Source organism: Hemitrygon akajei, chromosome 21, assembly GCF_048418815.1.
Source record: "Hemitrygon akajei chromosome 21, sHemAka1.3, whole genome shotgun sequence".
NCBI classification, from domain to species: domain Eukaryota; kingdom Metazoa; phylum Chordata; class Chondrichthyes; order Myliobatiformes; family Dasyatidae; genus Hemitrygon; species Hemitrygon akajei.
In genome coordinates, this window is record NC_133144.1 from 29,183,735 (window position 1) to 29,196,935 (window position 13,201).

At 49.9% G+C, this 13,201-nt stretch overlaps 2 protein-coding genes across 6 annotated transcripts in view; one reads left to right on the plus strand and one right to left on the minus strand.

Annotated features, from left to right (window-relative positions):
* The window catches only part of LOC140714179 (protein mono-ADP-ribosyltransferase PARP6), a 157,881-nt gene extending 145,233 nt beyond the window's left edge, over positions 1-12,648 (plus strand). For all 5 annotated transcript variants that reach the window (XM_073025057.1, XM_073025058.1, XM_073025060.1 and 2 more), the window contains exons 23-24: positions 1,039-1,123; positions 12,278-12,648. In XM_073025057.1, the coding sequence (XP_072881158.1) occupies positions 1,039-1,123; positions 12,278-12,371 (179 nt within the window). In that variant the 3' untranslated portion in view covers positions 12,372-12,648. The remainder of the gene's footprint in view (positions 1-1,038; positions 1,124-12,277) is intronic.
* The window catches only part of celf6 (CUGBP Elav-like family member 6), a 928,129-nt gene that overhangs the window by 44,529 nt on the left and 870,399 nt on the right, over positions 1-13,201 (minus strand). The window lies entirely within an intron of this gene.

Consider the following 13,201-nt stretch of genomic DNA (forward strand, 5'->3'; position numbering starts at 1 on the left):
AGTGGAGCCCCCAGTCTATCTGGTCTGGTGTTTAAATTGTCTAAACCTCATAATAGGACCTGGCCCCACCATGACGAATCACTCCAGGCCTGGATTTTGTTGCCAGAGAGCCTTTCCCCACCTCTCTGAAATTGGCTCAGCGCCCAGAGCGATCCAACCTTGCCCGACACCCTGCCTTCCTGTCTATCTGGGCAGGCATTTAGATTGTCCTCACATTAGGATCTTGGCCTCACCACAGTGAGTCGCTCCAGGCTTAGAACACATTGTCCAGCAATTCGCTTTGGACCTGGATTTCACTACTGAAGAAGCTGTTCTCGACCTCTCCAAATCAGCTCAGTGCTTAGAATGATCCAGCCTCGCACCTGGGCCACCTGGACGGGCATCGGAACTCCTCTGTCCCATCTTCTCCCCTCTGAATCGTTCATTCCAACTAGCGTGGCTCCAACTCCAAGTGTGTCAGTTTTGCAGCGTACCAGCAGGGCACATCTCGCAAATTCGCTTTGCCTTCCCTCTCCTCTTCATTGTTTGCAGTGATAGTTTGCCAGAATTTACTTTAATAAAAGTGTTATAATATAATGTTTTTAATCTAATTCCTTTGCTTTCGAACTACCAGTAAGCTGTTGCACATCTTTGTACAGTACAGAAGCTTTAATAGGTGAGCAAGTTAGTACTACAGGAGAGGGCAGGATTGGAGCATTCAGACCACTGGAAACTACTGGCAGAAATAAAATCTACCCATCAATTCAAAGACATCAGGATTGAAGAATACCTGCTTCATACTTTGTATTTGATCTCTGGAGTTTAGTGTAGAATGGCAGAGGGTAGTGTAAAATAATTTTTATGTCAAGCTGTGCCATTTTATGCCATACTCCTCCATTTTCTTAACAATTCAGATGGCTACGAAGTTGAACAGAGGGAATCACCTAGCTGTCTCCCAGTAATGTCCACTTAGTTGAAATCAATAGTGAAACAGAATGCTGATGAGATTTAGTGAGATCTTGATTGTTAACCTTTCTCTCTTTATGTTCCTTCTCTTAGTTATAACTTCAAAAGACCTCCAGAAACATGGGAATATTTGGGTCTGCCCTGTTTCAGATCACGTCTGCACTCGTTTCTTTTTTGTGTGAGTATTACGAGTACAAGAGGTTGCTGGGATGTACCAGTACTGATTCGTCATAAGGACTGGGTGTGTTGCCAATCACTCTCTGCCGCTTGGAATGTAGATGAAAAACAGAGGAACATAACAACTAGGAACAGGAGCAGGCCATCTGGCTATCAAGCCTGCTCCAACATTCAATAATGACCGATTCACCTACTCAACTCCATCCACCTGCCTTTTCCCCATAACCCTTACTTCTTGTATAATGCAAGAATCCATCGAAATGTCTCTTAAATGTATTTAATGATGTAATCCCTATTGACAGAAAATTCCACAAATTCACTACTCTCTCTGAAAAGCAGTTACTCCTCATCTCTGTCCTAAATCTATTTCCCTGAATCTTGAGGGCTATTTCCTCTGGTTCTATTCTCACCAAGCAGTGGAACCAACTTTGCCACCTCTATCTTATCTATCCTGTTCATGATTTTATATATTCCTGGGAGATCCCTTCTCATTCTTCTGAATTCCAGTGAATATAGTTCCAGGTAACTCAATCTCGCATCATAGACTCAATCTCCCCTTCATCTCCAAAATCTATTTGGTGAACCTCCTCTGCACCGTTTTTCAATAGTCTTCTGTCAAGTATTATATGCGTAGCCTCTGTGCCCCCAGTTTACCCCCCATTCGCCTAGCGTGAACCGCTGTCGCCCTGCCAATAGTGCAATACTTCAGTGTAAATACGGAGTAATGCCCCCCAGTACACACTCGCAATACAAATACCAGACAATACACCCAAAAGCGAGTAAATAATTGCAACTTTATAGTTATCTCTTAGTGATGGGTTAGTAGAAACAGATAATCTAAAGGCACCAAATAAATAAGTTTATCAGTTTGTGCACATAATATTTTAATATGTTGGAGCTCACGCCTCCGGTTCCATCCACAACGACCTTCCGAGCCTTCGGCCACTGTCCGAACCACCGGCATCCAGTATCCGTCGCTCTGGAACCACTGTCCGCTCCTCACACGTCCATCCTCCTCGCTCTCCTCCCGAAAAAGACCGCGAACTCCCGCTCAGTTTACACATACAAGATAGCATAACAATTCTCCATTGGTTACTTTCCCCCTTATCGGTAGTCATAACCCAAATGTACCAGACACAGAAACCCATTACAGCATTACAGAGAAGCCATTTCATTATAACAATACAGAGAAGCCATTTTGTTAACCTGAACAGTTAACACCACAGTTACTGGTACTGAGAGTCCTACATATGTCAAATGGTTTCTGATGTGACACCAAAGCTGATAGTTCTTCATTTTCATTTGTACAATTCGATACAAAATTCAAGCCAAACGAGTGGCGTAGCTGGTGTCCAATTTAAGGTAAAATGGTGTCGGACAGCTGCTATACCGAGGAGAGGGCTCAATGCATTTCTCAGTTTTATCCAGAGTAGGCCGGAGTGCAGCTAGCTCACTGGATCTATAGGAATGGACAAATATATCACAGTTCCAGTGCTGAGAATCCTGACCTTGGAGTGAAATGCATAGAGTGTGCGCATTCTCTCTGACCAAGTGACTATACTTCGTAGGTTAATTAATTGTGGTATTTTTTGTGATTGTGTAGTGGAATTTGGGGAGAGCAGAAGGGAATGAGGAGAGAATCAAATGGGATTAGTGTAAATGAGTGCAATTTACACAGGTCAGTGTAAAGTTAGTTGGTTGAAGGTCTTGTTTCCATACTTGTCTGCATGTTACAGTTCCGAACTAGCAACCTTTAGGGTTGTGAGTTCAGGGCTCAAGTTCTACCAGATAATTCCCATACCCCAGTAGTCAGTAAGTTGACATCAGATAAAATAACAACAGATGTTGCCGGGTTTGTGGAAAGATGCAATTATAATTCAGTGGAGGAAACTGCCACCCATTAGGCCAAATCAAAACCGTTTAAATCACGAACAAGAGAATCTGCAGATGCTGGAAACCCCAGTCCTGCTGAAGGTTCTCTGCCCAAAACATCGACTGTCTTGTTTTCCTTAGATGCTCCCTGCCCTGCTGAGTTCCTCCGGCATTTTGTGTATGTCAAAGCTGTTCGAGCTCTGTTTGCCTCAGGCCATACTCCGCTGCATGTAGGTCTTTGAAACAAACCACAGGTCACGTATCAGCACATCCCTTCGTCTGCCTTGTGGGCGGACACAACCCTGCCCACTGGCGTTGTGTTGTTGTGCTGAAGAGAGGGTGGACAGGACCCTGCCCACTGGCTGTGGTGAACTACATATACCTGTCTGGACTGCTCCTGTGGCTCCTCCCACAGACCCCTGCTGACTGCTCCTGTGGCTCCTCCCACAGACCCCTGTATAAAGGCGATTGAGGCCTGAGCCCGGCCTCATTCTCCAGGATGTAGTGTTGTTCATTCTTCCAGTCAATAAAAGCCGATATCTCACTTCTTACGTCTCAGAGTGAGTTATTGATGGTGCATCACTGGCGGAGTGTTGTTCTGCTGAAGAGAGGGTGGACACAACCCTGACCAGTGGTGGAGTGTTGTTGTGCTGAAGAGAGGGTGGACACAACCCTGACCAGTGGTGGAGTGTTGTTGTGCTGAAGAGAGGGTGGACACAACCCTGACCACTGGTGGAGTGTTGTTGTGCTGAAGAGAGGGTGGACACAACCCTGACCAGTGGTGGAGTGTTGTTGTGCTGAAGAGAGGGTGGACACAACCCTGCCCACTGGCGGAGTGTTGTTGTGCTGAAGAGAGGGTGGACAGGACCCTGACCAGTGGTGGAGTGTTGTTGTGCTGAAGAGAGGGTGGACACAACCCTGACCAGTGGTGGAGTGTTGTTGTGCTGAAGAGAGGGTGGACACAACCCTGACCAGTGGTGGAGTGTTGTTGTGCTGAAGAGAGGGTGGACAGAACCCTGACCAGTGGTGGAGTGTTGTTGTGCTGAAGAGAGGGTGGACAGGACCCTGCCCACTGGCGGAGTGTTGTTGTGCTGAAGAGAGGGTGGACACAACCCTGACCAGTGGTGGAGTGTTGTTGTGCTGAAGAGAGGGTGGACACAACCCTGACCAGTGGTGGAGTGTTGTTGTGCTGAAGAGAGGGTGGACACAACCCTGCCCACTGGCGGAGTGTTGTTGTGCTGAAGAGAGGGTGGACACAACCCTGACCAGTGGTGAAGTGTAGTTGTGCTGAAGAGAGGGTGGACAGGACCCTGCCCACTGGCGGAGTGTTGTTGTGCTGAAGAGAGGGTGGACACAACCCTGACCAGTGGTGGAGTGTTGTTGTGCTGAAGAGAGGGTGGACAGGACCCTGCCCACTGGCGGAGTGTTGTTGTGCTGAAGAGAGGGTGGACACAACCCTGACCAGTGGTGGAGTGTTGTTGTGCTGAAGAGAGGGTGGACACAACCCTGACCAGTGGTGGAGTGTTGTTGTGCTGAAGAGAGGGTGGACAGGACACTGCCCACTGGCGGAGTGTTGTTGTGCTGAAGAGAGGGTGGACACAACCCTGACCAGTGGTGGAGTGTTGTTGTGCTGAAGAGAGAGTGGACACAACCCTGACCAGTGGTGGAGTTTTGTTGTGCTGAAGAGAGGGTGGACACAACCCTGACCAGTGGTGAAGTGTAGTTGTGCTGAAGAGAGGGTGGACAGAATCCTGACCACTGGCGGAGTGTTGTTGTGCTGAAGAGAGGGTGGACACAAACCTGACCAGTGGTGGAGTGTTGTTGTGCTGAAGAGAGGGTGGACACAACCCTGACCAGTGGTGGAGTGTTGTTGTGCTGAAGAGAGGGCGGACACAACCCTGACCAGTGGTGGAGTGTTGTTGTGCTGAAGAGAGGGTGGACACAACCCTGACCAGTGGTGGAGTGTTGTTGTGCTGAAGAGAGGTTGGACAGGACCCTGCCCACTGGCGGAGTGTTGTTGTGCTGAAGAGAGGGTGGACACAACCCTGACCAGTGGTGGAGTGTTGTTGTGCTGAAGAGAGGGTGGACAGGACACTGCCCACTGGCGGAGTGTTGTTGTGCTGAAGAGAGGGTGGACACAACCCTGACCAGTGGTGGAGTGTTGTTGTGCTGAAGAGAGAGTGGACACAACCCTGACCAGTGGCGGAGTGTTGTTGTGCTGAAGAGAGGGTGGACACAACCCTGACCAGTGGTGGAGTGTTGTTGTGCTAAAGAGAGGGTGGACACAACCCTGACCACTGGTGGAGTGTTGTTGTGCTGAAGAGAGGGTGGACAGGACACTGCCCACTGGCGGAGTGTTGTTGTGCTGAAGAGAGGGTGGACACAACCCTGACCAGTGGTGGAGTGTTGTTGTGCTGAAGAGAGGGTGGACACAACCCTGACCAGTGGTGGAGTGTTGTTGTGCTGAAGAGAGGGTGGACACAACCCTGCCCACTGGCGGAGTGTTGTTGTGCTGAAGAGAGGGTGGACACAACCCTGACCAGTGGCGGAGTGTTGTTGTGCTGAAGAGAGGGTGGACACAACCCTGACCAGTGGTGGAGTGTTGTTGTGCTGAAGAGAGGGTGGACACAACCCTGACCAGTGGTGGAGTGTTGTTGTGCTGAAGAGAGGGTGGACACAACCCTGACCAGTGGTGGAGTGTTGTTGTGCTGAAGAGAGGGTGGACACAACCCTGACCAGTGGTGGAGTGTTGTTGTGCTGAAGAGAGGGTGGACACAACCCTGCCCACTGGCGGAGTGTTGTTGTGCTGAAGAGAGGGTGGACACAACCCTGACCAGTGGTGGAGTGTTGTTGTGCTGAAGAGAGAGTGGACACAACCCAGACCAGTGGTGGAGTGTTGTTGTGCTGAAGAGAGGGTGGACACAACCCTGACCAGTGGTGGAGTGTTGTTGTGCTGAAGAGAGGGTGGACACAACCCTGACCAGTGGTGGAGTGTTGTTGTGCTGAAGAGAGGGTGGACACAACCCTGACCAGTGGTGGAGTGTTGTTGTGCTGAAGAGAGGGTGCACAGGACCCTGCCCACTGGCGGAGTGTTGTTGTGCTGAAGAGAGGGTGGACACAACCCTGACCAGTGGTGGAGTGTTGTTGTGCTGAAGAGAGGGTGGACACAACCCTGACCAGTGGTGGAGTGTTGTTGTGCTGAAGAGAGGGTGGACACAACCCTGCCCACTGGCGGAGTGTTGTTGTGCTGAAGAGAGGGTGGACACAACCCTGATCAGTGGTGGAGTGTTGTTGTGCTGAAGAGAGAGTGGACACAACCCAGACCAGTGGTGGAGTGTTGTTGTGCTGAAGAGAGGGTGGACACAACCCTGACCAGTGGTGAAGTGTAGTTGTGCTGAAGAGAGGGTGGACAGAATCCTGCCCAGTGGTGGAGTGTTGTTGTGCTGAAGAGAGGGTGGACACAACCCTGACCAGTGGTGGAGTGTTGTTGTGCTGAAGAGAGGGTGGACAGGACCCTGCCCACTGGCGGAGTGTTGTTGTGCTGAAGAGAGGGTGGACACAACCCTGACCAGTGGTGGAGTGATGTTGTGCTGAAGAGAGGGTGGACACAACCCTGACCAGTGGTGGAGTGTTGTTGTGCTGAAGAGAGGGTGGACAGGACCCTGCCCACTGGCGGAGTGTTGTTGTGCTGAAGAGAGAGTGGACACAACCCTGACCAGTGGTGGAGTGTTGTTGTGCTGAAGAGAGGGTGGACACAACCCTGACCAGTGGTGAAGTGTAGTTGTGCTGAAGAGAGGGTGGACAGAATCCTGCCCACTGGCGGAGTGTTGTTGTGCTGAAGAGAGGGTGGACACAACCCTGACCAGTGGTGGAGTGTTGTTGTGCTGAAGAGAGGGTGGACACAACCCTGACCAGTGGTGGAGTGTTGTTGTGCTGAAGAGAGGGTGGACACAACCCTGACCAGTGGTGAAGTGTAGTTGTGCTGAAGAGAGGGTGGACAGAATCCTGCCCACTGGCGGAGTGTTGTTGTGCTGAAGAGAGGGTGGACACAACCCTGACCACTGGTGGAGTGTTGTTGTGCTGAAGAGAGGGTGGACAGGACCCTGCCCACTGGCGGAGTGTTGTTGTGCTGAAGAGAGGGTGGACACAACCCTGACCACTGGCGGAGTGTTGTTGTGCTGAAGAGAGGGTGGACACAACCCTGACCAGTGGTGGAGTGTTGTTGTGCTAAAGAGAGGGTGGACACAACCCTGACCACTGGTGGAGTGTTGTTGTGCTGAAGAGAGGGTGGACAGGACCCTGCCCACTGGCGGAGTGTTGTTGTGCTGAAGAGAGGGTGGACACAACCCTGACCAGTGGTGGAGTGTTGTTGTGCTGAAGAGAGGGTGGACACAACCCTGACCAGTGGTGGAGTGTTGTTGTGCTGAAGAGAGGGTGGACAGGACCCTGCCCACTGGCGGAGTGTTGTTGTGCTGAAGAGAGAGTGGACACAACCCTGACCAGTGGTGGAGTGTTGTTGTGCTGAAGAGAGGGTGGACACAACCCTGACCAGTGGTGAAGTGTAGTTGTGCTGAAGAGAGGGTGGACAGAATCCTGCCCACTGGCGGAGTGTTGTTGTGCTGAAGAGAGGGTGGACACAACCCTGACCAGTGGTGGAGTGTTGTTGTGCTAAAGAGAGGGTGGACACAACCCTGACCACTGGTGGAGTGTTGTTGTGCTGAAGAGAGGGTGGACAGGACCCTGCCCACTGGCGGAGTGTTGTTGTGCTGAAGAGAGGGTGGACACAACCCTGACCAGTGGTGAAGTGTTGTTGTGCTAAAGAGAGGGTGGACACAACCCTGACCACTGGTGGAGTGTTGTTGTGCTGAAGAGAGGGTGGACAGGACCCTGCCCACTGGCGGAGTGTTGTTGTGCTAAAGAGAGGGTGGACACAACCCTGACCACTGGTGGAGTGTTGTTGTGCTGAAGAGAGGGTGGACAGGACACTGCCCACTGGCGGAGTGTTGTTGTGCTGAAGAGAGAGTGGACACAACCCTGACCAGTGGTGGAGTGTTGTTGTGCTGAAGAGAGGGTGGACACAACCCTGACCAGTGGTGAAGTGTAGTTGTGCTGAAGAGAGGGTGGACAGAATCCTGCCCACTGGCGGAGTGTTGTTGTGCTGAAGAGAGGGTGGACACAACCCTGACCAGTGGTGGAGTGTTGTTGTGCTAAAGAGAGGGTGGACACAACCCTGACCACTGGTGGAGTGTTGTTGTGCTGAAGAGAGGGTGGACAGGACCCTGCCCACTGGCGGAGTGTTGTTGTGCTGAAGAGAGGGTGGACACAACCCTGACCAGTGGTGAAGTGTTGTTGTGCTAAAGAGAGGGTGGACACAACCCTGACCACTGGTGGAGTGTTGTTGTGCTGAAGAGAGGGTGGACAGGACCCTGCCCACTGGCGGAGTGTTGTTGTGCTAAAGAGAGGGTGGACACAACCCTGACCACTGGTGGAGTGTTGTTGTGCTGAAGAGAGGGTGGACAGGACCCTGCCCACTGGCGGAGTGTTGTTGTGCTGAAGAGAGGGTGGACACAACCCTGACCAGTGGTGGAGTGTTGTTGTGCTGAAGAGAGGGTGGACACAACCCTGACCAGTGGTGGAGTGTTGTTGTGCTGAAGAGAGGGTGGACAGAACCCTGACCAGTGGTGGAGTGTTGTTGTGCTGAAGAGAGGGTGGACACAACCCTGACCAGTGGTGGAGTGTTGTTGTGCTGAAGAGAGGGTGGACACGACCCTGACCAGTGGTGGAGTGTTGCTGTGCTGAAGAGAGGGTGGACACGACCCTGACCAGTGGTGGAGTGTTGTTGTGCTGAAGAGAGGGTGGACACAACCCTGACCAGTGGTGGAGTGTTGTTGTGCTGAAGAGAGGGTGGACACGACCCTGACCAGTGGTGGAGTGTTGTTGTGCTGAAGAGAGGGTGGACACGACCCTGACCAGTGGCGGAGTGTTGTTGTGCTGAAGAGAGGGTGGACACAACCCTGACCAGTGGTGGAGTGTTGTTGTGCTAAAGAGAGGGTGGACACAACCCTGACCACTGGTGGAGTGTTGTTGTGCTAAAGAGAGGGTGGACAGGACCCTGCCCACTGGCGGAGTGTTGTTGTGCTGAAGAGAGGGTGGACACAACCCTGACCACTGGTGGAGTGTTGTTGTGCTGAAGAGAGGGTGGACAGGACCCTGCCCACTGGCGGAGTGTTGTTGTGCTGAAGAGAGGGTGGACACAACCCTGACCACTGGTGGAGTGTTGTTGTGCTGAAGAGAGGGTAGACACAACCCTGACCAGTGGTGGAGTGTTGTTGTGCTGAAGAGAGGGTGGACAGGACCCTGACCACTGGTGGAGTGTTGTTGTGCTGAAGAGAGGGTGGACACAACCCTGACCAATGGTGGAGTGTTGTTGTGCTGAAGAGAGGGTGGACAGGACCCTGCCCACTGGCGGAGTGTTGTTGTGCTGAAGAGAGGGTGGACACGACCCTGACCAGTGGTGGAGTGTTGTTGTGCTGAAGAGAGGGTGGACAGGACCCTGCCCATTGGCAGAGTGTTGTTGTGCTGAAGAGAGGGTGGACACGACCCTGACCAGTGGTGGAGTGTAGTTGTGCTGAAGAGAGGGTGGACACAACCCTGACCAGTGGTGGAGTGTTGTTGTGCTGAAGAGAGGGTGGACACAACCCTGACCAGTGGTGGAGTGTTGTTGTGCTGAAGAGAGGGTGGACACAACCCTGACCAGTGGTGGAGTGTTGTTGTGCTGAAGAGAGGGTGGACACGACCCTGACCAGTGGTGGAGTGTTGTTGTGCTGAAGAGAGGGTGGACACGACCCTGACCAGTGGTGGAGTGTTGTTGTGCTGAAGAGAGGGTGGACACGACCCTGACCAGTGGTGGAGTGTTGTTGTGCTGAAGAGAGGGTGGACACAACCCTGACCAGTGGTGGAGTGTTGTTGTGCTGAAGAGAGGGTGGACACGACCCTGACCAGTGGTGGAGTGTTGTTGTGCTGAAGAGAGGGTGGACAGGACCCTGCCCACTGGCGGAGTGTAGTTGTGCTGAAGAGAGGGTGGACACAACCCTGACCAGTGGTGGTGTGTTGTTGTGCTGAAGAGAGGGTGGACACAACCCTGACCAGTGGTGGAGTGTTGTTGTGCTGAAGAGAGGGTGGACAGGACCCTGCCCACTGGCGGAGTGTTGTTGTGCTGAAGAGAGGGTGGACACAACCCTGCCCATTGGCGGAGTGTTGTTGTGCTGAAGAGAGGGCAGATGCAATCCTGCCAGAGGCGGAGAGTCGTTGTACTGAAGAGAGGTTCCATTGCACATGGCATCCTTATGAGCTGAACACTGGATCCATGGGATCAGATAAGTAAAGATAAGTGTTCAAATTATTTTACTTCAATCCACATTCTTTTCAGCACTTTATGTTTTGTTAAATTATTTATATAACTATTGTTCAACTGTTTTTAAATGCCACTGACAATCAGAAGCATGTACAAATAACTCAAAAGCCTTTAAGAGTGGGTGAGCTGTTACTAGGTGATACGCATTTGGAAGGCGGGTGTCCTCTTCGAGCTCTTTCTTCCTTGTGGTACATCTGCTGGGTGAGAGAACCAGTTCACCCAGCCACTGACAGCCAGAATCATCAGATTCTGAGATGTTTGTTCTCATGGGAAAATCCAAACTTCATATCCATCACGAATCAGCCTGGTGAGAGGTACCTCCGAGGCCCGGCTCATTCTGGTCTCTCAGTGCATTGCCACAGATAAGAACGTAAGGAATAGGAGAGGAAGGTAGCCATTCAGCCTCTCTAGAATGCCTGCAATTTAACAAGAATGTAACTGATCTTCAACCTAGGTTCCCGCTCTATCCTTGAATAGATCATAAAACACCACAGCACAGTACAGGCCCTTCAGCCCACGATGTTGTACTGTCCTTTTAACCTACTCTAAGATCAATCTAACCCTTCCCCCCTATATATCCCTCCATTTTTACATCATCGATGACCCTTTCTATTTGGAGACTGATCTAGCGCATGAAGGGTTCAGTTTCAATCTGGATTAAAACTAATGGAATTAATCCCCTTCGCACATCCTGGCCATCTGCACAAAAGCATTTTGGGAAGAATGTGGAAAGTTTAGACAAGGTGCAGAGATTTACCAGGATGCTGTCTGGATGAGACAGTATGGCTTATGAGGAAAAGTTGAGCGAACCAGAGCGTTTCTCCTAGTGAAGGAAGATGAGAGGTGACTTGACAGAGATGTATAACATAAGAGGCATAGATAGAGTGGACAATCAAGACCTTAGTCCCAAGGTGGCAATGACTGATCTGAGAAAGCATAATTTTAAGGTGATTACCATAGCCCTCCATACTGCTCCCATCCATGTACGTCTCTGAAATGCTGAAATCAAAATTGCATCCTCCACTTCCGCAGCACACTCTCACCACCCTCTGAGTGAGGAAATTTCCCCTCATATTCCCCTCAATTATCTCACATTCCAACCTTTAACCAACAACCTCTAGTTGCAGTCTCACCCAACCTCAGTGGAAAAAGCCTGCTTGCATTTACCCGATATATACCCCTCATAATATACCTCTATCAGAGGAAGCCTTTTCACACAGAAAATGGTGGGTGTGTGGAGCACACTGCTAAGGGTGGTGGTAGAAGCAGATGCATTAGGGACATTTAAGAGACTCTTAGATAGGCAGATGGATTAAACAAAAATGGAGGACAATGTAGCAGGGAAGTGTTGATCTCCAAGCGGGTTAAAAGATCAGCACAGCGATGTTCTGTATCATCAGCTATACTGAGTTCTTCAAGTTTCTCATTTTTATTTCTGCTGCTCTGTTGTAAAACAGCTTGCAGTTTTGAAAGCTTGCAAGATCATATTATGGATAGAAACAGATTTTTTTTGCCCTGGGTAGAGGAATACAAAACTAGTGGGCATTGGTTCAGGGTGAGAGGGATACGATTTAAAAGGGACCTGAAGGGCAACTCTTTGACATGGAGGGTGGTGAAATATATGGAATGAGCTGCCAAAAGATGAGGTTGAGGCAGGTACAATGTTATTTAAGAGGCACTTGAATAGGTACATGGAGAGGTGGGGCTTGGAGGGTATGGGACAAATGCAAGCACTTGGGACTAGCTGGGTGGACAATGTGGTAGCTGGGCAAGAAGGGCCTGTATCTGTGCTGTATTGCTCTCTATGTCCCATGATTTGAGAATTAACTTAACATGTTCAGTTAACATTAATGCCATCACTGTTTGCAGGTACGAAGATGGACAAGTTGGAGATGCCAACATCAATACTCAGGACCCCAAAATCCAGAAGGAAATTATGCGTGTTATTGGCACTCAGGTTTAAACCAGCCAAACTCAGCAAAATGCTGGTAAATCATTCTAAAGGATTCTCCTTACAGACTTGAGAGCCACCTTAACCATTCCCAATCTTCTTGCCCTGGCTTTTGCAAGGATTCTTTTAAATATTTTTGGCGGGAAAGGTTTAAGAAGCCAAAACAGGAGAAAAATCAAGCTTAGTTTATCCCCGATGATGCATCAGTGCTGTAATGGTGTTATGATATATGTATATATATTTAAATATATATATAGAATGTGCTTTTTGTATGACTGTATTGTGTATGTTTGACAAGAAAATGTCATCAGTTTCATTAAATTATATGTATGAAAAAAATAAATATTTTGCACAATTTTGACTGAATATGTGACTATATTTTTAGTTACTCAGTAACGATTTCCAATCTTGAACACCTACAACCTGGGATGTTAGAGATAAGGTAACTGGAATGTTGGCCTTTTTTGCCAGAAGGTGGAAGTCTTGTTGCAACTTTATGGGGCTTTATAGACAATAGACAATAGGTGCAGAAGTAGACCATTCGGCCCTTCGAGCCTGCACCGCCATTTTGAGATCATGGCTGATTATCTACTATCAATACCCAGTTCCTGCCTTGTCCCCATATCCCTTGATTCCCCTATCCATAAAATACCTATCTAGCTCCTTCTTGAAAGCATCCAGAGAATTGGCCTCCACTATCTTCCGAGGCAGTGCATTCCAGACCCCCACAACTCTCTGGGAGAAGAAGTTTTTCCTTAACTCTGTCCTAAATGACCTACTCCTTATTCTCAAACCATGCCCTCTGGTACTGGACTCTCCCAGCATCTGGAACATATTTCCTG